General features: G+C 50.1%; 1 protein-coding gene across 4 annotated transcripts in view; it reads right to left on the bottom strand.

Moving 5' to 3' along the window:
* The window catches only part of CSMD2 (CUB and Sushi multiple domains 2), a 600,967-nt gene that overhangs the window by 385,895 nt on the left and 191,119 nt on the right, over positions 1-23,953 (bottom strand). For all 4 annotated transcript variants that reach the window (XM_045064163.1, XM_045064162.1, XM_045064161.1 and 1 more), the window contains exons 4-5: positions 16,850-17,044; positions 1,783-1,990 (exon numbers count right to left, since the gene is read on the bottom strand). In XM_045064163.1, coding sequence (XP_044920098.1) covers positions 1,783-1,990; positions 16,850-17,044 — 403 coding nt within the window. The remainder of the gene's footprint in view (positions 1-1,782; positions 1,991-16,849; positions 17,045-23,953) is intronic.

Here is a 23,953-nt window from a genome sequence, read left to right on the forward strand (position 1 = left end):
TAGCCCAAAGAGCTTAGAACCAGCCTGAGACATATTGATAACAAATGCTCAATAAATTAGGCTATTACTGCACTGCTTGTGTTTTGGAGGCCTCTGCAATGATACAGGGAATATTTCCATTATATAACGCTAAGTTAAAAATATATAACCACAGATAGATTTTAAGATCTTAATTCTATAATATTAAAACATATATAAATAGCCAGCTAGCTTGATTCAAACAAAGCAAAAAGGCCAAAGGGAAATACATCAAACTCTTAATATTTCTTTTTTTTTTTTTAAAGATTTTATTTATTTGACAGACAGAGATCACAAGTAGGCATAGAAGCAGGCAGAGAGAGAGGAGGAAGCAGGTCCCTGCTGAGCAGAGAGCCCAATGCGGGGCTCCGTCCCAGGACCCTGAGATCATGACCTGAGCCAGAGGCAGAGGCTTTAACCCACTGAGCCACCCAGGCGCCCCAAACTCTTAATATTTCTTATTCATTTCTCCATACCTTTTGATGTTTTCTATACAAAGCAGATGTATTCTATTTACAGTGACAAAAATTGGTATTTTAACAAAAAGAGGCAGGAAGCCAGAGGGCCTCGGGCTGGCAGGGCACTGGGGTCCCAGTCCGGAAGAGGGGCGCCCAGGCTTTCATCCCCACTCCTAGCACATGTGTCCAGCTGCTGCCCCAGACCATTGACAGAACAGCAACCTGCCTATAGTGGTCAGTCTTTGACTCACATGTGTTTCCCTCAACTCCCCATCCAGGGGAGTGAATGATCTGGCCAAGTTCACTCAACAAGCTTATGGCACCAAGGTCTTTGGACTCTTGGGTCAGATCGACTTCCACTGTGCCAGGACATATGAGTTCTCCAGGCTACACCGGCCCCCAGATCTCCTAGCCCACATTTGGGAGGAGTCAGTTCCAATTCTGTTCCCTGGAAATAGTCACACTTGGCTCCTGCTGTGGGTTTGTCTGGTTTTCTCACCCTCCAAGGACCCTTTCTTCCACAGCTGTTGTTTCTATCCTGTGACGTGACATCTGGTCTGAAAGAGGAGTTCAGTAAATGTGCCCCTGCCTCCTGTTTGCTTTCTCTCCTCCTCTTCCTCCCCACTAATACTGAATGCCACATCTCCTTCCCAGGCACTGTCCTTCCCTGACTCTCAGAGTCCTTGGGGACACCTTCTCTGTGCTTCCCCTATGCTGCAATGAAGCTTGCAAGACACCCCCCATCTTATGGGAAGCAAGTCTTGACACCTTTCTGTGGGCACCTGATGGGCCGATACCATCCTCTTTGCCCTCCTCCCGATAACACAGCCACGAGGAGACGATGAGAGAACATTCTAAGCCCCACGCCACTACTCAAGGCTTATCACCCAAACCAGAAGCTAGACACTTCCCATCAGAAACCTTGCCCAGGAGAGGGCCCTAGGGACTAACCACCTAACAATTCTGTTCCCTTTGTCGGACACTATGACTACACCCTCCACAAAGGCAACTGTACTTCAAACACGTACACTGAGTCTCTGGCCTGAGAAAGAAAACATTTTTACTTTCAGGGCAAGTCACTCTGCCAAGGCCCATCATCTTCAGCAAGAGTACACATCAAATCAGATCCCAAAATCACTGTAAAAATGGACCCAGCTCTGAAAACACGCAGGGAGTTTTCATCACGATGAGAACCAGACTCATCAACTGTGGGTCCAGGATGTGGCAAAGGGACCTTGGAGTGCAGGCCCTGCCTTGGAGGAGACTGTGCCTCCGGATGGAGACTGGGAGGGGCTACTGCACTTACCACAGGGAGGAGCCTTCAGTGCCTGTGACTTCCAGAAAGTCGTAACCGTCCTCTAGCTGGAAGTCAATAAAGACCAGGGCGATGGTGTCTCCCAGCTCGGCCAGGATGGTCCACGTGCAGTCAGCGTTGTTGTGGTACTCCGACGGGAAGTGGGGGGTGGAGATGATGCCACTCTGGCCCCGCAGGGTTCCCCCGCAAGCATCGTCCGCTGTGGGCACACAGAGAAGAGGCTCAGGTGAGCTGCTCTAGTTCCCAGGCCCTGTTCTGAGAATCTCAGATCTGACTATTCTCCTTGAACGGATGAGGAAATTGAGGCACGGGGAAGTTATGTCACCTACCTAAGGTGACACAGCCCCTGAACTGTGACTGAACTCTGACATTCAGGACACCTTCAGGGTACCACACATATTGTTCTGCTGTGAGCAGGGAAGGACTCAGCTGTCACCTTTACTGCCATGGTCACCACTGTGGGGAATAGGATATTTCTTCCCACCTGAACTTAGGAAGCCTCCAATGTGGGAAACAAGACAAAAACTCAACACAGCTCCCTGGGGTGACACTCTGGCCAGACCACTGAGATCCTCCCTCCTGCCCTTGTTTTTGGGCCAGCTCTGTTCTCACGCCATGCACAGCCAGCCTTCTGCCCTGTGCTCACACTGTGGCCCCCTCTACCCAGGATGCCTTCTCTCCAGGGCAGCCCTTCTCCTGCTTTTAGGCCTGACTCCAATGCCACCTCCTGGGAGAGAGCCTCATGCCCGTAAGCGTTTGGTGGCTGCTCTCTCCTCTGGGCTCCTGCTGCAACGTGTCTGATGGTAGACATGTACGTGGCCCTGTCCAAGTGACCCATTCATCTGTCTGTCTGCCATGCAGGTTCTGAGCTCTGCTGGGAATCCCCAAGGGCAGGGACTGTGTTTCCCTCCTCCCACCACACAACCTGGCGGTCACACTGCTCCAGCCAAACCCCAGCTGAGACTTGATATTTAGAAAAAATTATCCGGGGAGCATGCTCTGACATAGACTAGTTAATAAGAGGTCTGGCTTCTGGATCATCGGAGGCTGCCATCTTAATCCTTTTCCTGCGGCTCACTAGCTGGCTGGTGTCTAAGCTGTTGTCCTAGAACCTGTACCTAAGCAAGCGAGCGCAGTACACTTAGCATGTGTTGCTAGAGGCAGGATTATGTGGTGAAAGATGGAGAAATGCAGAAGCTGGCTCCCTATGTGTGCCAGAGGCCACCTGGTAACAATAACAAAAGCTCATATTTCTGGAGCACTTACACTATACCAGGAACCATTCTAATGATGCTACATCTTTCACGTAGTCCTTACTTTGACCCTGTGAAGTAATATGCCCATTTTGTAGGTGAGGAAACTAAGGCACACAGAGAGTCAGGCATTTGCTGCAGGTGACACAGCTCATAGTGACTGAAGGAGCTGGAATTCTAAGCCTGATTCCAGGAGCTGTGCCCTTAACCAATGCACTCTTCCATTTCCCAGGAGTATAGTTCATACTTGGAGGACATGGATAAAGCAGCAAATTACTTTGCTTGGGTGACTCAGTTTGGGAAAGGTTAACAGAGGAGATGCCCTTAGAGCTAGGTTTTGAAGGGTGAATAGGAGTTCTCTAGATAGAGAAGAAAGGGTATGGCATTTAAGAAAACAGGGAAACGAGTGTCTTAAGCACAGAAGCACAAAGGCAACAAGGCATGCCTAAGATAAGGGGCTCTCAACAGCTTATCACAGAGCGAACTAAGAGGAATGGTGGGTGATGGTACCGGCAATGGAGAAGGATCCATGTGACAGAGAACACTGGGCCAAGAAGATTTGGAAGCAGTGGACTGTATTGGCAAGAAAATGGATTTGGGGGTCAGGAGGGCCTAGATTTGAATTCAGCCTCCACCATTTCCTAGCCATGTGACCCTAATTGGGAGATTATTTATGGCAGCTTCATTTGGCTTCTCTGTATGATGGTTTGCTGGGATAGCTGGATGGGATCGTTAATGGTGCAGTGCCTAGCATTAGCCAGTGGTTGGCCCATGTAGACACCCAGCAGGTACTAAGTTCGACTTTTCCTTCCACTTCATCTTGGGAATCAAGCGTAGTGAAAAAATATCATTGAATTTGCATTTTAGAAAGATCACTGGAGCCATGGCACAGAGGAGGTCTGAGTGAGGGGAGTGGGCATGATGTTTTGGGTAGGACGTAGTCACCAAAGTCCAGGGGAGGCCAGATGAGATTGGAGCTGAAGTCATGGGGACTGCAGGAAGAGCACTGATTTCAGAGAGATTTTAGAAGCAGAATCTACAGGCTTTGGCAGTTGGGAGGGATGAGCTCCAGGTCTGGGGCATGAGAATCTGGATGAATGAAAGGTACTGCCTATAGCAAGAACCCAGGAGGGGTGTGCCTTGTGGGGAAGGCAAGCAGGAGTTCAGTTTTGGATCCAAGGACTGAGCGTGCATGAGGGATGTCCTGGTGCAGAGACAGAGTTGACAGCTGGATATACAGAAGAAGTGTGGGGTGGAGGTCAAAGTGAGTTCATTTGGAGGTCCTGAACTATCCTCATTAATGTCATTCTACAGGGTCAAGGTCTAGTTCAAGAGAATGAGCCCATTTATAAATGCCAACTCTTAGCACGAAGAGGTTGTTCTACTCATCAAAGCCTCAATGAGGGGCAGTGGCAGTGGGAGAAAGAGAAGAAACAGAAGGATTCAGGAGCCAGGCAGGGGAGAAGTGAGAGGACACGGTCTCCACCTGGGAGTGGCCAGGGAAGGAGAGGAGGAGGGAAAGAGGAGGTGGAGGTTTCTAACAGGGCAGCATTATGACGCTGTCTGGGTAAATGGGAGCCCCAGAAGAGAAGAAGCTCAGCAGGACAGTGATGGCCCTCGGCACTCCCATGCTGAGTCTGAGCTGCTGAGTAAACCGGTGGCAGTGCCCACAGAGACCATGAGCCCAGGGGGCCTCCGAGGCTGGGAGTCAGTGGGACAAAGAGAAACTGTGTCTGCACAGCAGTAAAGAAGGCCCGGGAAGAGCAACATTTAATGACCTGCAGGCAGAAGCAAAGACACCTGAAAGGAAGACCGGTCAGGGTCAGAGGGGGACTCCGAGTGGGGGGCTGGTGTGAGGAAGCAGTGTGAGGAGCATCAGCTGGCCATGGCCATGCCAGAGGGGAGCAGGTCAGGGGGGAAGACGGTGACTCTGCGGCCTCCATGTGATTCTGGTCTTAGAAACCCAACCAGATATCCTACGCTGTTCACTACCTCAACCCAACCAAGACCACCATCGCGTTCTCCTCCTACTGAACCTGACCTTCCGGCATTTCCTTCCCAGAGAGTGTCCGTGCTACCTACCTTATGCCAGATGGCTAGGGCCATCAGTGGCATGATGTTTTGGGTAGGACGTAGTCACCAAAGTCCAGGGGAGGCCAGATGAGATTGGAGCTGAAGTCATGGGGACTGCAGGAAGAGCACTGATTTCAGAGAGATTTTAGAAGCAGAATCTACAGGCTTTGGCAGTTGGGAGGGATGAGCTCCAGGTCTGGGGCATGAGAATCTGGATGAATGAAAGGTACTGCCTATAGCAAGAACCCAGGAGGGGTGTGCCTTGTGGGGAAGGCAAGCAGGAGTTCAGTTTTGGATCCAAGGACTGAGCGTGCATGAGGGATGTCCTGGTGCAGAGACAGAGTTGACAGCTGGATATACAGAAGAAGTGTGGGGTGGAGGTCAAAGTGAGTTCATTTGGAGGTCCTGAACTATCCTCATTAATGTCATTCTACAGGGTCAAGGTCTAGTTCAAGAGAATGAGCCCATTTATAAATGCCAACTCTTAGCACGAAGAGGTTGTTCTACTCATCAAAGCCTCAATGAGGGGCAGTGGCAGTGGGAGAAAGAGAAGAAACAGAAGGATTCAGGAGCCAGGCAGGGGAGAAGTGAGAGGACACGGTCTCCACCTGGGAGTGGCCAGGGAAGGAGAGGAGGAGGGAAAGAGGAGGTGGAGGTTTCTAACAGGGCAGCATTATGACGCTGTCTGGGGTAAATGGGAGCCCCAGAAGAGAAGAAGCTCAGCAGGACAGTGATGGCCCTCGGCACTCCCATGCTGAGTCTGAGCTGCTGAGTAAACCGGTGGCAGTGCCCACAGAGACCATGAGCCCAGGGGGCCTCCGAGGCTGGGAGTCAGTGGGACAAAGAGAAACTGTGTCTGCACAGCAGTAAAGAAGGCCCGGGAAGAGCAACATTTAATGACCTGCAGGCAGAAGCAAAGACACCTGAAAGGAAGACCGGTCAGGGTCAGAGGGGGACTCCGAGTGGGGGGCTGGTGTGAGGAAGCAGTGTGAGGAGCATCAGCTGGCCATGGCCATGCCAGAGGGGAGCAGGTCAGGGGGGAAGACGGTGACTCTGCGGCCTCCATGTGATTCTGGTCTTAGAAACCCAACCAGATATCCTACGCTGTTCACTACCTCAACCCAACCAAGACCACCATCGCGTTCTCCTCCTACTGAACCTGACCTTCCGGCATTTCCTTCCCAGAGAGTGTCCGTGCTACCTACCTTATGCCAGATGGCTAGGGCCATCAGTGACCTCTCCCACATGCCACACCCAGCTGGAGACCAAATCCCGTTCCTCCCTGTAAGTAGCTCTTGACTGGGTTCCCCATCTGCCCTGCACCTGCTCCATGTGAAGCCATGTGATCATCCAAGTCCACAGCCATGAGGCATCCCTCTTGGTCTCCAAACACCCCTCCTGCTCCAGCCCATTATTCTTTACATGGAAGCCTGAGCCATCCTGGAAACACAGACCTAAGGATGCCCCTCGTCTCTGTAAGAACCTTTAGTAACTCCCAGTCACTCATGATATAGTATACCATTCTATGGCTTATAAAGGTGTACAGGGCCTTGCTTCATACCAGTATTTCCCGACTACCTCCCACTGCCACTCTGGCCTCCTCCCAGCTCTTCCGATGTACCAAGCATCTCCCTGCTCCAGGACCTGGAAAGTGATACTTACTCTTTCCAGAACCTTCTTCCCCACCTCTTGGGGACTGGATGGCCCCTCCTCAGCCTCTAGGTCCCAGTCTAAGTGTCACTTCCTCAAGGATCTTCCCAGATACAGAAAACCCTTCCCCCCATCTTATGCTTTCAGATGGCACACACTTTCCCATAATGAATCATTTTCCCAAATTCATTGATGGGTTATGTCATTTTTTTAATGTCTAGACTGTACACTCCACGAGGGCTGTGTCTGTGGGCAGCAAGGCTGGGCAGATGGTTGCTGGCTCACTGTGGCAGGGTGGTGTACAACCCCTCACCGCCCTGGCTCAGAGCCTTATGCCATGAGGCTGGGACTTTAGGAAGTTTGTCCTTGATGTGAGTTGTAAGTTTCACTCAGGTGAGTTGTAAGTTTCACTCAGAAGAAATGTCTTTTAGAACAACACACCTTTGCCTCTGGACCCAGAATTTCAGTAGCAAGACTCTCTTCTGGGAAGGAGAAAGGACTGTTGACATCCAGCAAGGGGTTTAATGGAGCTCAGTGGAATCTCAGGGCTACTCAGCTCTGAGGAAATGAATATGCCCCCAGCACTTATCACTTCTGGCATTTGGTAGACTCTCAGTAAATAGCTGTTGAACAATGAAATGAAACAGGATGCTCAGAGAGGTTAAGCAACTTCCCTAAGGTCACACAGTTGGGTGGCCAGTTAGGATTCCAGCTGAGTCTCTCTGGCACCAGGACTGTGGCCTCTGTCAAGATACCACACACCCTGCTTGAAAGCAGTCTGGTAAGCCATCCTGAGATCTTCAAAGCTCCTAACCTTAGTCTGATTTCTAGACTGTGCTGGGACTGAACACTGGAGAGCTTGGGCCCTCTGCCCAGAGCTGCCAGTCCACTTTGAAGGTGGCCCCTTTCCCATTTGAGTGGGCCCTCCTTCTTGGGCTCCTCCAATCCCCTGGTTCCTGAACATCTGGCTTTGATTGAAGATGCTCTAGAAGTTGTTTGAAGATATCCTCTGCCTTGAAACAAGGCATCATATTTCATGTTTACAACTTCAGAGCCATAAAATATAACCTTCAGCTGACACCACAGTCCTAAAATATTAATTTACACTTCCTCCTTCTCTGGTAATGGGCATTCTGCTCTCCCATTAAGTCCTGTATATTCCAAGGTACAGGTGTGTGATGCCGAGCGTTGCCCTTCCAAGTTTATGACTTTATTTATGATCGACCTAAAGCTCCACCGAAATTTCTTCAATTAACTATAATTTGAGAGAACTACCCCTGGCCCCCTTGGATGTCTGTTAACTCTCCAGTGACTCACAAATTTCAGGCAGGGACGGGGGAACCATCCTACTCCTCGCTTCCTTACATTTCAGGCCATTGCCAGTGCCAAATCCTGGACACCTGCAAATTTGGGGACACTTAGCTCTGGGCTTCTATCCATGTCCTCATTCCCCAGGCTACTCTGTCTCTGAGGCAGCAAAAATCCCCGTCGGCCCTGGGGGAGAAGCTGCCACCTGACAACTCAAGTGTGAGGCAGAAGCCAGGGTGTGAATTCCCCAAAGCCTCGATGTCTCCCCTTTTCCTTGTGCTGTATGGCTCAGGGACCCCGGGGGCTCCAGGGACCTGCTCAGCCTCATCAGTCACCTCTTCTGGGGGTTCAGGGTTCTGCCCCTTTATCCTTGGCTTGATCAAAGATGCCCTTTCTTGAAATTAAGAAATTGCAGTTGCCTGAGAGCATTGGTATTTCTGCTCTTCCCCAATGCCAGATGCCATCCATGGATATGGTCCCCCAAGGCATCCTTCTGGGGAGAAGAATACAGGTGGGACACGGTATTCAGTTATGTAACTCTGTTGAGCTTCGAGTACAGGCCAGGCATTGTGCTAAATGCTCTGCTGATACTTTTTTGTTTAATCCTGAAACTGCTTGAAGAGATAGGTATAATATCATCTATGTTTTACAGATAGGGAAACTGAGGCTCAATGGTTTTTATTTATTTTTAAAAGATCTTATTTATTTGTTTGTTTGTTTGTTTGTTTGTTTTGACAGATCATGTGCCAGGGCATAGGGCATATGCAGGCAGTGGGAGAAGTCTCCCCACTGAGTAGGGGGCCCTTATGTGGGACTCAACATCACGACCCTGGGATCACAACCTGAGCTGACGGGGGACGCTTAACCAACTGAGCTACCCAGGTACCCTGACTCGGTGTTTTTTTTGTTTGTTTTGTTTTGTTTTTAAGATTTATTCATTCATTTATTTGACAGAGAGAGAGAGAGAGAACAAGCAGGCAGAACTGCAGGTAGCAGGAGAGGGAGAGGGAGAAGCAGTATCCCTGAGAGCAGGGAGCCCCAGTGGGGCTCAATCCTGGGAGCCTGGGATTATGACCTGAGCCAAAGGCAGATGCCCAACAACTGAGCCACCGAGGTGCCCCAATAACTCCGTGGTTTTTGAAACTTGCCCACAGTCACATGGCTACTAACTGCTAGAGTCAGTCTTGAACCCAGATCACTCTGACTCCGGAGCCATGCCATTAAGCACCTACTTCTAATGCTGCACCAGACACGGGCTAGAGGAGCCCCTGGAAGCAACAGGCCCTGGAGAGGGGTTTTTCCGAGTATGAGAAGCTCCTCCTGCTCCTCCTCCCCTCTGTCTGAGGGGCCCGAGGTGGGGGCTTTGAGCTGCCTACAAAGCGCAGTCCAGCTCCTGTACTCAGGTGGAGGTGGGTGAGTCTTGGGTCAAGCTTTCCCTAAAGAACAGAAGCAGCTCCCACAGATGCTGGCTCCTCCCGCCCCACACTGAAGCGACATCTGCCCAGCAGAACCACCTTGGGCCCCTTCCCTGAGGCTTCTCTACTGGAGCTCCTGAGACAGTCTAGAGAGGAAAGTCCCGAGGGAACACAGGAGACTGGGCAGTGCCTGGCTTAGTGGAGCCATCAGGGGATGCCCCTGGGAGAGGATCAAGCTCTCAGGCCCTGAGCCACCAAGCTGGAGCTCTGAAAGCAACCGTGTTACCACGAGTCTCCTGCCAGGTGTCACAGGCCACTGTCCTGGTCTGCAGCCAACAGTGGAGGTCAAGATCATGGCTGGTAGATGCGTGGCCTTGGCTAGAATCCTGGGTCCACTGCCCTCAAGCCATGAGACTGCAGACAAGGTGCCTCACCTCTCCGCACCTCAGTTCCCTCATGTGCACCAGGGGAGAGCAAGCTCTGACCTCCTGGTGCTCCTATGGGGATTCGCTGAAGCTTGCAGGAGGCAGAGCAGGGCCTGGAGGACAGGTGGAGCTCCCTGAACACCAGCCTGCAGTGTGGTGGCAGTTCGAATCACAGCAGCTCACTCTCCCTGGGTCAGCGCTATGAATAAGGCCCTCTGCTGCACACGCAGTGTTGATCAACTTGAACCCTGCTTCCCCCTTGTGATACGCACTGTTGTTGGTATTATTTACAGGTGAGCAAACCAAGGCACAGAGAGGTGGAGTAACTAGCCCAAGGTCGCTCAGCTAGTGGGTAGGCATGGCAAAGCCAGGATTTGAATCCAGGTGACTGGACTCTAGAACACATTCTGGGCGGTTCTACTATAGTAACAGTGATGGCAAAGGTGATTGGAGAAGGACTGGTGACCCTAACGGGAGGAGAAGAACCCTGTGGTTAGGAACAGTATCTGGAAGCCATGGTACATTCCAGAATCACTCAAGGTCCACACTGGTTGGCATATTTGGTACTTTCTGCATGTCGTGTAGTGTGATCAGGATAAAGGGGCCCAGCGTGCAGTTCTCAGACCCTCTCTGCCACCCATGGTGCCAACACAGGGTCTCGTATCCCTCCCCCCATCTCTTCCTAGCTCAGAACTTCCCCAACCACAGAGTTAAAATCCACCCCCACCCCCAGATGTCTCATGGGCATCTCAGACTTTATCTGGATGAAATGAGCTCTCTTGATCCCCCTCAGGGCACATGCTTCCAACTCCCTGTGCTAGTCATTCCCATCTCGAGTATTGACACTCCCAGCCTGCCAGCTCTCGAGCTTAGGAGTCAGCCTTGACCCTCTCTCTGTTCCATCCGCACTACATGCAATCCATCTCTCCCATGGTCACCTGTGGCCTAAAGGCAGAGTCTGCAGCCTGCTTGCCTATGGTAGCTGCCTCCTGACTGGTCCTCCTGGCTGCACCTCTTGCCGGCTCTAGTCCCTCTCATTCTAGCTCTCAGGGTGAACTTTGGAAAAAAATAAGTTCAGCTGCACCACACCTGTGTTTAAAATTCTTCCCTGGCTTTTTTCTGAACTTAGAACCACACCCCAACTTCTTGTTCTACTTCATCACCGCAACTCCTCTCCCCCAACTCCTTTCCCCCATTCTACTTTGCCACACAGGCCTGGTTTCTCTTTCTACAATGTGTCAAACTCTCTCCTGCCTCGGGGCCTTTGCACCTGCTGTTCCTTTTGCTGTGAATGCCCTTCCCAGGGTCTTCACATAGTAATTCAGGTATCATCTGCTCAGAGGGGACCGCTCTTGAGGGCTCCATCTCGAGTAGCCTTCTTATCATGATCCACTTCATTTTCCTCATAATCTGAAATTTGTGTATTTGATTTTTATCTGTGTTCTGCCTCCCAGCTGCTAAAATCAGATAAATACTCCATGATCTCATGGCGCCTGGTCTGACTTTTCACCATGAGAATTCTCTGCATCTAGAATAACAAATGTCCAACAAAAATCGGCCGTCGATAGATAAGGATTTAGTTACTAACTATCTAGCACGCGATAGGCCCTCATGAAGTTGCTGAATGCAGAGTGAACGAATGAGTAAGCCACTAAGCCCACAGCTAGTGTTCACCACATGAAAATGAGAGGAGGCTTAGCAGCACTCCAGTGACCTGCAACTCTGAGCTGGCACGGGATGGCTAGGGCTGACTTGGACCCTTCTGACTCCATGCTCTTTCCATAGCACACTGCCTCTGTCTCGTCTTCCCCAGATCCCTCTCCCTGGGGCTAGAAAATCGGGAATGCAGCTGGACAACTGCAGCCCAAGCTTCCGCAGACCAATGCTCCCTTCCCCAAGTGAGGGGACAGCCGGCAGTGTTTGGCTCGAACCTCAGAGGCCAAGCATTACTTGCTCTAGATGTTTTCTCTCCACCTGTCCCCCAGCCCCCAGCACATCCGAACCCCATTCCTTCCCCAGGAGGCCTTCTTTACTCCAGGGCCCATGCCCATCCCGATTCAGAGGCCATCTGCCGAAACCGACATGGTCTTCCTTCTTGTGATTCAAAGAGGTTCCACAAAGCTCAGAGCCTCCCAGGGACCTCTGCCTTTGACAAGGTGCCCAAAGGGACACAAAGCAAAGGGAGGTCACAGGCCCTGCCTCTTTCCCTTTGCCAGCTAGACCAAGCCTCAGAGGGCCAGCAGCCTTGGGATGGGCCTCCTTGGAGGTCAACCTTGCACCTGTTCTGTCCCCTAATATCCTTGTGGGTCCTCACTCCCCCTTAGTTTGGGCTATGTCCCTAGGCTGAGTCTACCCTTCAGCCAGGCATGTGGCATTTCTGGCCCTCCAGCCTGCTCCAGGAAGCCTTGGCCTCAGACTCTGCATCACTCAGCACTGCTGGGCAGGTGGGTTAACCCAAGCCAGCAATTTGCCTTTCAGGCTTGTATGCCTACATGGTTCTGGTGGTGAATTAGACCCATCTAGCCATCCGCTCATTCAGCAAATATTCACGGACCACTGCCCAGTGGATGAGGTTTATCCACTCACAGATGCCAGCCCTTGAGAGTTCTACACAAGAGGAATAAAGGCCAAAGGCTTTAATCCTTCCTGAGTACGAACAGTTAGCTCTGGCGTGACCACGACTCCTGGCATCGTGGAACGCCTGATGAACCAACCCCCTCAGCTCCTGTACGGCGTGGCCTCTCGAGGAGGTGCAGCTTGGAAAATCACTGGTTTTATTGAGGACACGTCTCGGACTGTTCTTGCAGCTTATGGTGAACTAGGAACCAGAAATGGACCTGAAGCCCACAGAATGGGGGAGGCGCTGGGGCTCAGAGAGTGGGAGAGCCATCTGTCCTCCCCCAGTCATGAGTGGAGACACATCTCAGCCCCCGAAGACACCAAGGAGCCTCCAGGACTTGAAGCCTTTCTGGAAGCCACACTTGACATCCTTGGCTGGCTTCCCTGGTGTGTTCCAGAAGAGGACCTTCTCTGGTATAGCAAAATTAGAAGCTACTGAGAAAAGACTTAGAAAGATCAGCCTAGGTAGGACTCTTTCTGGAAGGGCCTTGTCCATGCTAAGGAATCCAAACTTGACCCCATCAGGGAGGAAGAGCCACTGGCTGCCTTCTAAGTAACAAGTGATTCTGTCAGATCTGTGGCTTAGAAGGTCACTCCAGCAGTGGAGAATGGATTGGGTCATGTTGGGGCGGGGTGGGGGATCTGGGAGGGCTGTTTTGCAGTGGTACTGGTGAGATGGGATGTGAGGCAGTCCGGACTGTCCCTAGCCAGAGCCCCTGGGCAGGGGCAGAGGCTTGGAGGCGAGGACAGGTGCAGAGAGATGCAACAGGACATGGTGGCTGATGGTGTCAGGGACAAGGAGGGCGAGGGCTGTAAGATGCCACTGGGGTGTCTGGCTTGGTCCCCCTGGATGGTGACACTTCACTGAGCTGCGGAAGGCACACAGACAGCAGGTTTGGGAAGACAAAAAGAATTAGATTTTGGATGTGCCCCATTTGAGGCACACACCCGGGAAAGGTTTGGTAGAGTCTGATACCCATGGGGGCCTGCAACGTGGGATAGAGAGTAGGCTTAGAGACAGACACTGAAGAGTCATCTCCAAGTGACAATTAGAAGGCTTGTAGTGGATGAGAAATCCCAAGAGATGCAAGATGTCCCAAGAGGTGAGGCCATGCTAGGACCTTTGGGATTAAAGAAAAGGCTGGGGAGAGGTGGGGAAGATCGCCATCATCTGAGAGGCCAAAAGAGGAAGGAGAGAGGACAGGGAAAGAGTTGTGCCCCAGAAAGGGCCCCCCTTGCCCATGAACCACTGTTGGGGTGTGAGTGCTGGGGAAGCACCATCACCCTAGCCCACGCCACCCCCGCGGCCCTGGTCCCATACCCGGACATACAGGCTCGAGACTGGGGGGCCATGAGCCCACCCAACCAAAGAAGACCTCCAGGGGACAGCCTTCAGCACTCCTCTTTTACTGGTGGATTAATAAAAAAGGCACTTTCACAGCCAGCCAAGTTTCTTGTGAGGTGGCTCTGTTCAGGACAACACCACCCTGGGAAGGGACCCGTTAGCCTGGAAGGAGACAGCAAAGCCAAGAGGCAATGGGGCTCTTGTGCCTCAGCGGTCAGTACAATTCCCCCTGCAGGGCCAAAGTCAAGAGGAGCCAAGTGAAGGAGGATGGAGAAAGAAGAGAGGGTGTGATGCACAGCCCCAGGGGAGCCTGAGCCTGCCAAGACAGAAGCCAAGGACAAGCTTCCAGAGAACAGAGCAGAAAGCTTTGGAGGTTCCTGATGACTCAGACTGTCATTCTAGGCCATTCGCATTGTTGAGCCACAAACTCCCTCTGTTGCCATCAACACCTTCAACAAAGAGCTGCCCTGCATGTGTGCAAACACCTTTGTTAGTGGGTTTTGCTTTTTGTTTTGTTTTATTTTTCCCCTGGGGACAGGGAGAGACTGAAGATCAATGGGCCAAGTTCCTGACCTCAGCTCAAAGAGTAGAACCCAAGGAGACGGAGCATGTGAGATCCAGGTTCAGAGAAGGCTCAAGCTGATGACATCAGAGAAGAGGATTTCTACCCTATCGGGGTGGGTGCTGATGTGGATTATATGGCGCAGGACAGGGGGTGGGGACAGCCCGGCTGCCTCTCACACTTGGGCTGCCACTATTTTTTAGTTCCATCTTGAAAGAGCATGGCATTTAGAGTGCTGTAAGAGCAAGGAGAAGGGTGGGTCTTGTTTCATAACTTAAATACTTGATTTCACATATTACCTGGTTTCATATTCTAGTATCACGTCCCAACTCTGACACCCTTCCCGGGAAGGTCAGAGTGTTTAGCTGGGATATCCTCTAGGTCGGGGGTGGGTAGGGATTCTCTAAGAGGAGTGAAGACAACAGTTTGAGGCCTTGTTTGGTCCACAGAGTCACACACCTGTGTGGAGGGGCCAAGGTCTCCCCTGATGGGGTTGGTCATTCCTGATAGCAAGCACGTAACAAGAGGCACACCCCAAGTTAGAAATGGGGCCTGAGAGGAGCCCTTAGGAAGGTAAGGAGGGAGACTCTCGTTTTCTTGGGTTCCACCAAGAAGGACCAACATGGTCGAGGAATAAACAAACATGGGGTCAGGTGGCGACTCACACCGACTGGTTGTGGCTTGTCTGTTGGGGAGGAATTCATAGCCGTGTCTGGGATCAAGAAAGGGTGCTGGGATCAATTAATTATGTCTTCCACTGGCGTGGGAACAAGGGAAGGGACATATCTGCCAAGGATTTTCCACCCGGTGTGGATAGTACAAAGGGTGTACGCATATGGCGGGAAAGGGGAGCCCGTCTCCCCAAGCTAGTCTTTGGACAGTATTTACAGAAAAGCGGCCTCCAAGAGAAAGGCAAAACTTGAACCCAAGGAGAGCTGTGTGTTCCAATCATTTCTCAACTCCTTGAAACCATCCTCCCCCCCCAACCCCCCTTCAGACCTATAGTGGAGTGTTCTGGGATTTGTACAATTTAAAGATGAGAGTTTCAAGAAGAAAAGAGTGGTCAGTAGTGCAAAAGGCTATTGAGAGGTCAAGAAATATAAGGGCCAAAACAATTCCCATCTGATTTGACAACATGATGCAGAATATTGGGGCCAAAGGCCGGTCTGCCGAGGAGTAAGTGGGAAGTTGGTGGGGGTGGGGGTGGGCAGAGACAAGGCTGGATGGAGCTCTCGAGATGCCAGGTGGCCTGGGGAAACACTAGAGTACAATGTCACAGTCTTTAAGAGGTGCCTTAAAAAATCTACATGCACAATAATCTCAACTATACACATATTCATAATATATGCATAATGCAGTATGGATTAGAAGATAGGAAGGAAATACACGAAAATCATGGTTAAAATGAGTAAATTTTGTTTCTTCTTTATTCTTTCTCTGAATTCTCTAAGATCATTTAAAAATGATCACGTGCTATTTTTGTCATCCGATTAGAGGCATGGGAAATTAACTTAGAAGTAAACTCAGTTATTACGGACTGGAGGGACAATAAGAAATAGGCTGGGAAGAGGGTCAGCCATCATCCTGCTTTGCCTGGGGCTGAGGGTGTTTCCAGGATGAGAGAATTTCAGAGCTAGAAATGGGAAAATCCCAGGAAAACCAGGATAAGTTGGTGACCTTAGCTGGGAGGCTCAGGCAGCGGGTTTTGGGGGTGGGAGGGCTGTTGGGGTAAAGAGGTTTTGAGCATATTTGGAGGCTGAGAGGAGGACTTCATGGAACAGGGAGAGAGGCTGAATTTATAGGAAATTTATAGGTGAGGGAAAAGCAGAATGACCAGGGTGCTTGAAAGGAAGGGAAGCAGCTGGGGAAGACACTTGCACACAGATATTCCGTAACAAGAAGAAACCATGTTTCTTCTAGACAGGAGGGCAGATTGGTTAAAAATAAGTTTGCTGGGCTGCCTGGGTGGCTCAGTCATTAAGCATCCGCCTTTGGCTTAGGTCATGATCCCAGGGTCCTGGGATGGAGTCCCACATTGGGCACCCAGCTCAGCAGGAAGCCTGCTTCTCCCTCCCCTCTCCCCCTGGCATGTATTCCCTTTCCTGCCATCTCTCTGTCAAATAAATAAAATCTTAAAAAAATAATAATGAGTTTGTTGATGTGGGGGAAAGGGATTGAGGAGAGGAACACCCGAGGGCTGGAAAGTCAGTGAGGCAGAGAGGCCTCTGGAATAGCTGGGTACCCTAGGACTCTCGGTGATCTCCAGACATGCATTCCCCATAGCAGGCACCCCCAAGGTGGCTGGAGTGGACGGTGTAGCTTCCCCTCCCCCGCAAAGACCAGGTCCCACTAGAAGCTCCAGCATTCCCAGTTACTGTCCACTCCTCAGACCCTCTCTGGCCGCCTACCTCTGCAGGAGGGCAGGGGGAAGTCCCACGTGGCGCTGTTCTCGGAGCCAGCGTGGCAGGTGAGCACGGCGTGGCCCTCCAGGAAGAAGCCGGGGTTGCAGCTGTAGCGGACCTTGTCCCCGAGGTTGAAGGTTGAGCCCTGCTGGATGCCGTTGGGCAGCCGCCCGGGGTTCCCACATGTGTGACTGGGGAGCACTGTGAGAGAGGGAGACACGTCACCCGTGAGCGAGGCTTCAGCCACAAAGCCCATTTCCATGCAGTGCCTGCCCGGACAAGTCACCTCCCCAGGTCTCATTTCCCGGGTAGGTGGGCAGGCCATCTCGAGGCTGCCTAGTCTCTGAGTACTCCTGGTGGCCCAGCATTAAGGAGGAGCTGCACTTGCAGTTTATGACCGGACATCCAGGTTTCCTGCCTTTTCTCCCGCGCAACCATGGATATGGCTTACGACAGTCCCATCACTCGAGATTCTCCAGGAAAAAATTACTTTAATCTCTTGGGTTTGGTTGCCCTGATTTCATAGTCCACATGCCTCACAACCAGGGAAGGGGTGCAGAGCATGGCGTGGTGCTCATTAAACCCAGCGTCCCTTCTTTCATGTGTGTCTGTCCTGGCCGCTGGAGGGGCCCTTTGGCCCAGCAGGTTAGGGAGAGTTGAAGGGGCTGTTAGTGTTGGAACAGGCAGTGAAGTGGGAAGACAAGAACCTGAGTTCAGATCCAAATGACCCACTTTAAGGGGGAGCTGGGGATTACAACGTACAGGGTGTGACCCAAGCCAAGCCATCACGGCCAGCTACCAGTGGGCTCTCATTATCCCGAGGAAATTGGGGAGCGTACCAGCCAATCTCCAGGGAGGGTGGGAGCAGCTCCTCTGCCTGAGTCACTTGTTCAACCCAATCCTGTTCTCCCAACCCTCTGCCTATCTCCCCAGAGTTAGAACTACCTGTGCCCTGAAGGTCAGACCTCTTTCCCATTCAAGATGTCCCCATAGGGCAGTGACAAGGGCTCACGGACATGTCCAGAGCACCATCCAAGTATACATCCATCACCTAGCGATGGCTCACTGAGGCATCACTGAGAGGCTATAGAGCAGGGTGGTGGGGAGTACAGACACAAGAACTTGGGTATGCATCTTGAACAGATGGCTTACTACCTCTGGGACCCCAAGCAAGTCCCTTAAGTCCCCTGTGCCCAGCCTCCTCGTTTGCAACACAGGGATCACAACAGTACTTTCCTCCCTCAACGGGTATTTGGGAAAATTAAATTAGCAAAGATATGCGAAGTGCTTAGGAGAGAGCCCAGTAGACACGTAAATATGACACACGTGAATCCGAGCATACTTCATGAGAGATGTGCACAATTAAAGGTATGTTAAATGTTCTGATAGGATAGAGACCAGGCAGGGGACCAAACCCAGTCTAGGGCAGTCCGAGATGGCTTCCTGGAAGAGGTGACATCTATGCTGAATCCTGAGAGATTAGTAAGAATTAGCCAGGCTAAAGAGTGTCCCAGGATAAGGAAATATCATGCACAAGTGGCCTGAGGCCAGAGACGACCTAGGGGCTCAAGAAGCCTGAAATAAGAGGGCCATGGTGGCCAGGATGAGGAGTAAGGATGAAGAAGTGGAGGTGGCCACCCTGAATCCTAGAGGGTTTCCCGTACCCTCATCCTCATCCTGACCATGCTGCCGTCCGTCTTCCAGGACCCTCTCTACCAACACTGATGATCTTAGAACCCTCAGAAAGAAGGCTTTCCCCTCCCTTTTCTGACTCTCCCCATCCAGGAAGAGAAAGCATGGTGTAGGGAGAAGTGGCAGACTTTGGAATCACCTTGATCTGGTTCTGCAACCAGGCATTGTTCTCTGTCTCTGTGGCCTTGACTCATGTGACCTCTCTAAGCCTTGATTTCCTCAACTGAGAAAGGAGAATACTACCTACTGTGGAGGGGGTTACTGACAATAAATGATGCATTGCTGGCTGACACAGTGCCCCGCACATAGTAGGTGCTCATAAAATGGTTGCTGCACGATTCCACTGAGTCCTAGGACCCCAAGGGCAGGGGCCTGGTCTGGCCCATAGGTATATCCCGGGAGCCCTAACACAATGCCTGGCACTTGCATGGATTTAATTCTGTGTTCATTAATTAGTTGTTTGGGGAAGTTACTCATTCATGTAGGCCCACAATAAATATGTATGACATGAAGGAATTAATTCATGTAATACAATTAATTCCTTCATGTCATACACATTTATCGTGGGCCTACTATGCTGGGAATTAGCAGTGAACTAGACAAGGAGGGTCCCAGCCCTCGAGAGGCTGAAGTTTTTGTGAGTTATCTTAAAAAAAAAAAAAAAATAAAGACTGAAGAGCTCTCTGTGCACATGCTCTATCTCTAAGGGTGTGATGACTCAGATGAAGGGATTAACTCTATCACCCTGCCCACTGGCCCAGCTTAGCATTTCCCGTGATCTCACACTGCTGGCCACCTTGGAACTTCCCATGATCCCATGCTGCTGGCTACCTTAGTGTTTCCCATGACCCCACACTACTGTCTACCTCAGAATTTCCCATGATCCCACACTACTGACCATCTTGGAATTTCCCATGATCCCACGCTGCTGGCTATCTTGGCATTTCCTATGGTCCCACACTATTGGCTTCCTTGACGTTTCCCATGAGCTCACACTGCTGGCTTGCAGAGGAGGCAGTGACTGTGATGTGGGTGTGTTTGTGAGTGTCGGGAGGTGAAGGGGCGGGTCAGGTAAACATTTGGAGAAGAAAGCAAACTAAGGTGAGGGGAGGGTGCAAACCAGGGTAAATGGGCTGAGAACTGGTGTAGAACTAACGTTTCATTTTCCGCAACGAGATGCAAAGACCCAATTTAATTAAATTACTAATGTCAAATTTTTAATGAACCTGCTTCTGCTTTGGGCTTTCTTCCTTCGAAATTAATGACTGGAACGTCACTATAAATAAAAGTCGATTCTTTTTAAAAAGTCACTCTCAAACACTCACTGCTCTTTACTTAATGAGCTGTTCATAATCAGGCCACTCTGACCTGGCCCCTCGGCTGGGACTTGGGTGTGATGAATGGGAGCTCAGTCCCAATGCCACATCCTTTTTTTAATCTTAAGCTCTGCTCCTAAGGGACCTCATAGTGGCCAGAGATGGAGGCAGATGTTGGGCTCAGAGAGGTGTGGATTCCAGATCTCAGCACAACCACTAGCTGAGTGATCTTAAGCTAGAATTGTCGCCTCTGGCCTTCAATTCTTCATCTGAAAATAAGGATACTGTTTCTTCCCATGGTAGGTATTGTATTAGTTTCCTAAGGCTGTAATAATGCACCACAAACTGGGTGGTTTAAAAAAACAACAACAACAGATACTTATTGTCTCATAATATACAGGTTTAGAAGTCCAAAATTAAGGTGTAAGCAGGAACGCATCCTTTTGAAACTTGGAAACTTTTCTTGTCTCTTCCTAGCTTTTGGTGGCTTTCTGGCAATCTTTAGCATTCCTTGGCTTGAAGGCACACCACTCCCATCCCCTATCTTCAAGTGGCATTATTTCTCTGTGTCTCTGTCTGTAAATTTCACCTTTTTATAGAAACACTAATCATTTGGATTGGGATTAAGACACACGCTAATGGGCTCATCTGAACTTCATCATCAGCAAAGATCCTACTTCCAGTAAGGTCAGATTCACAGCTACTGGGGGTTACAACTTCAGTATATCTTTTTGGGGACACCGTTCAACCTGTAGTAGCACTATTGTGCACATTAAGTAAAATTAGCTCTATAATATCCACTCTTGAGTAACGGATAGGTTTTAGGGCCCGGGCTACAAATTAATTTTACTTAATCCTAAAAACAACCCAGTGGGATACCTGTTATCCTCATTTTACAGAGGAAAAAAGTGAGGCACAGAGAGTTTTGACAACTTCCTCCAGGCTACAGAGCTAGAAAGCGGCAGAGCTAGGTTGTGAATCCCAGTCTTTCTGGCTCCATTGTTCAGCACTCTTAATTGGACTGTGATACTGGATCCAACAGAGACAGCACACAGTAGGTGCTTAATCAACCGAGTTCCCTCCCTCCCTCCATCATTGTAGGTGCTGCGACAAGATGAAGGGTGATTATCTGATTGTCCAGATTTAATGGTTTGTGTGTTTTTCCCCCACCAGTCTGATTTACTAACCTTGTAATTTTTTTTTTAAATAATGTCAAGGGCAACATTTAAAGCGAGGGCTTTTGTAATGTGTCTGATGTGCAACTTGCTGGACAGAGGAGATCGGAGAGAAGCCACAAAGCAAGCCTTTTGAGGTGGGGCATTCTTTGATTTTTTTGATTTTGCCCGTGTGTTTTTTGGCACAGCTATTTTAGCTGTTCATGCTCGCCCATCTATAAAACTTCCCTTTGATTGCTTACAAAATGAAGAGTGGGATATTTACATCCAACGTACCTCAGAACAATATTATTAAAGCTGTGCCTGACATTGAACAATTCCATTGTAGATTAGCTGTGGGGAGTTTTGTCCCTTCTTCAAAGCCTGGTTCTTGCCAATCAACATAATATTCTCAGTGATTGTATGACAATGAATCTCCTCTGTGGTTGGAGTGCAGCAAAAGCTACATCGTGCCTTCTTTTATTTTTAATTTGAGACTTTAGTTCCCATATTATAATGAAGAGTCATTTATGCTCTCTGGACAAGCACCCTCCGTATGTTTTGATTTCTTATCTTCCATCAAGCAACTTGTTTCATCTCCATGGCCAGACGGTGGATACTAAGTGGCAATATGGCTGGGAAAAAGGATTCAGAGGGAAGGATTACATTTCCCACAACATGGAAAGAGGAGATGGTGTTTGGGGTGTGTGTGTGTGTGTGTGTGTGTGTGTGTGTGTGTGTGACACTGAGGGGTAGTGGGCATGGTCAGGAGAGGGAGGAATAAAAACCTCTCTCTTCCAAGTAACTACTCCGAGCAAGGTATTTCTGCATCACACACATGACCTTTAATTTTATAAAGTTATTCTTTATAACTCCCTTACTTTTAGCTGTTTGGCCTTGTAAACATAATTTATTGCACACTTACTATGTGCTAGCCCCAGTGCCAAGTGCTTTGTATATATTTCCATCCCCAAAGAATTGTCTCCACTTGCTGCCTCCACTTCCACTCCTCTCATCTGACATATTATATATTTGATGCATTTGCTATTCTTCATCTCACCCTGCTACAATGTAAGCTCCACAAAGACAGATTTTAGTCTATTTTGTTCACTTTCGTGTACCAATTCCTAGAACATTCTACCTCGTATATAACAATACTTTGATAAAAGCTGATCAAATGACTTAATGATCTTTTTTTTTTAAGATTTTATTTATTTATTTGACAGAGATCACAAGTAGGCAGAGAGGCCAGCAGAGAGAGAGGGGGAAACAGGCTCCCTGCTGAGCAGAGAACCCAATGTGGGGCTTGAACCCAGAACCCTGGGATCATGACCTGAGCCGAAGGCAGAGGCTTTAACCCACTGAGCCACCCAGGTGCCCCTAAATGACTTAATGATCTTATTTAATCCTTTCAACAATCCATTGCCAGAGATGCCATTATCCTCCCTTGTTGAGAGGAGCATACCTACCAGAGAGGCTGGGATATTTACTCAAGGCCAGATGGCTCCTTGAGGGGTAAGGCTGGGTTTCCAAGGCAATGCCGGGCTCCTGAACCCCTACTTTGCAGCTGCACTAGGTTCTGCTTGTACTTGAGCACCCCACCTTGAGTCACTCCACCATGGGGTAGGGTGTGTATCTTGAACTCTCCTCGTAGGGTCTTTACCCTCATTTCCCCTGGGGGATGTCCTGGGGTGTCCACCAGGCAAGTCAGCCCCTCACTTGGCCCCATACATTTCCTGCTGCCTGTCAGTCAATCAAATACAGGGGGCACCAGGGCCACTGATGGGGTACACTGTCCTCCCCCAATCCCGGTTCACAGGGCTCTGTCCTGTCACACCTCTTCCCAACCAGTGCCGCACATAAACTCCCTATGGTGAGCGTGCTTGCTTGGCTCAGGTTTGCAGTTTTTGCCACTTTCCACATCAGGGGCATGTGGGGAGTTCCACAAAGCTACTAATGCTTGTCCCACAACTTCCTGACTCAGAATGTCAGAGGCAGAGCCTGGGCTCGTCCAGGGGTCTGCAAAGCAGAGCTGGGATTGACAACCACTCACGGCAACCTATTTCGTGCCAGCTACCCCATTAACCCCTTGGGGTTATATCTCTGATCTGTGAACTGTTCAATTCCTGGGGCCTCTCTTGTGACTGAACTTTGACTTCCGGGGGCAGCAAGCCTGACCTCTCCCTTGGACTGGGCTGCGCTCCATAAATCACACTTGCCCTCACCTTGCATCTCCTTTGATAGTTTCCCTCGCCTCTCCCCTGGACTTCCACACCCCACTCTGATCTCCTTGATGCTGGTGTCGCCCCTTCGAGGCACTGTCCCCACGGATGACAGAGTGAACTTTCTAGAAGGGCTCATTTACCCCAGCCCTGCCTCGTTCACCCCATCAGGCATGCACATGCCCAAAGCAGCTTCCCTGCCATCCAGGCATAGTGGTCCTTGCAGGTCCCCTGCTCTTTTGCATGATTAACAAAAGAATAAATAATGATTTGAAAGATTAATAAACATAAATAAAAGGAAAGAAGAAGAAAATCTGGAGAGCTTTCTCATCGCTGTTAGGATAAATCAAAGCTTACACTCATGTAGCCCCATCCTTCCATGAGGTGACCCCGGCTGACAACTTCCGTTTTACCTCCTGCTCCCCCAATCTCATCCCCTCCACTAGGGCTGTTCTAAACCACAGGATCCCCAAGCATGGCTTACTCTTCTCTCAAATGTTCCATCTGGAAAACTCTTGCTCATCCTTCAAAGCCACACTTCAATGTCACTTTCTCTGTGACACCTTCCTTGATGCTCTTTGTGTCTGGTAGAAACTGGAAGATCCCCGGAGAACACATTGGGATAGAAGGTCAATTCACGCATAATGTCATTGGTGATCGGCCCCCAGATTTCTAGAAGTGCCCACCCGTGAACTTCACAGTCTCCTTTCATTATTTCCTCATTGT

This window comes from Mustela putorius, unplaced genomic scaffold, assembly GCF_011764305.1.
Source record: "Mustela putorius furo isolate JIRA1106 unplaced genomic scaffold, ASM1176430v1.1 tig00003853_pilon_pilon_pilon, whole genome shotgun sequence".
Lineage (NCBI taxonomy): Eukaryota > Metazoa > Chordata > Mammalia > Carnivora > Mustelidae > Mustela > Mustela putorius.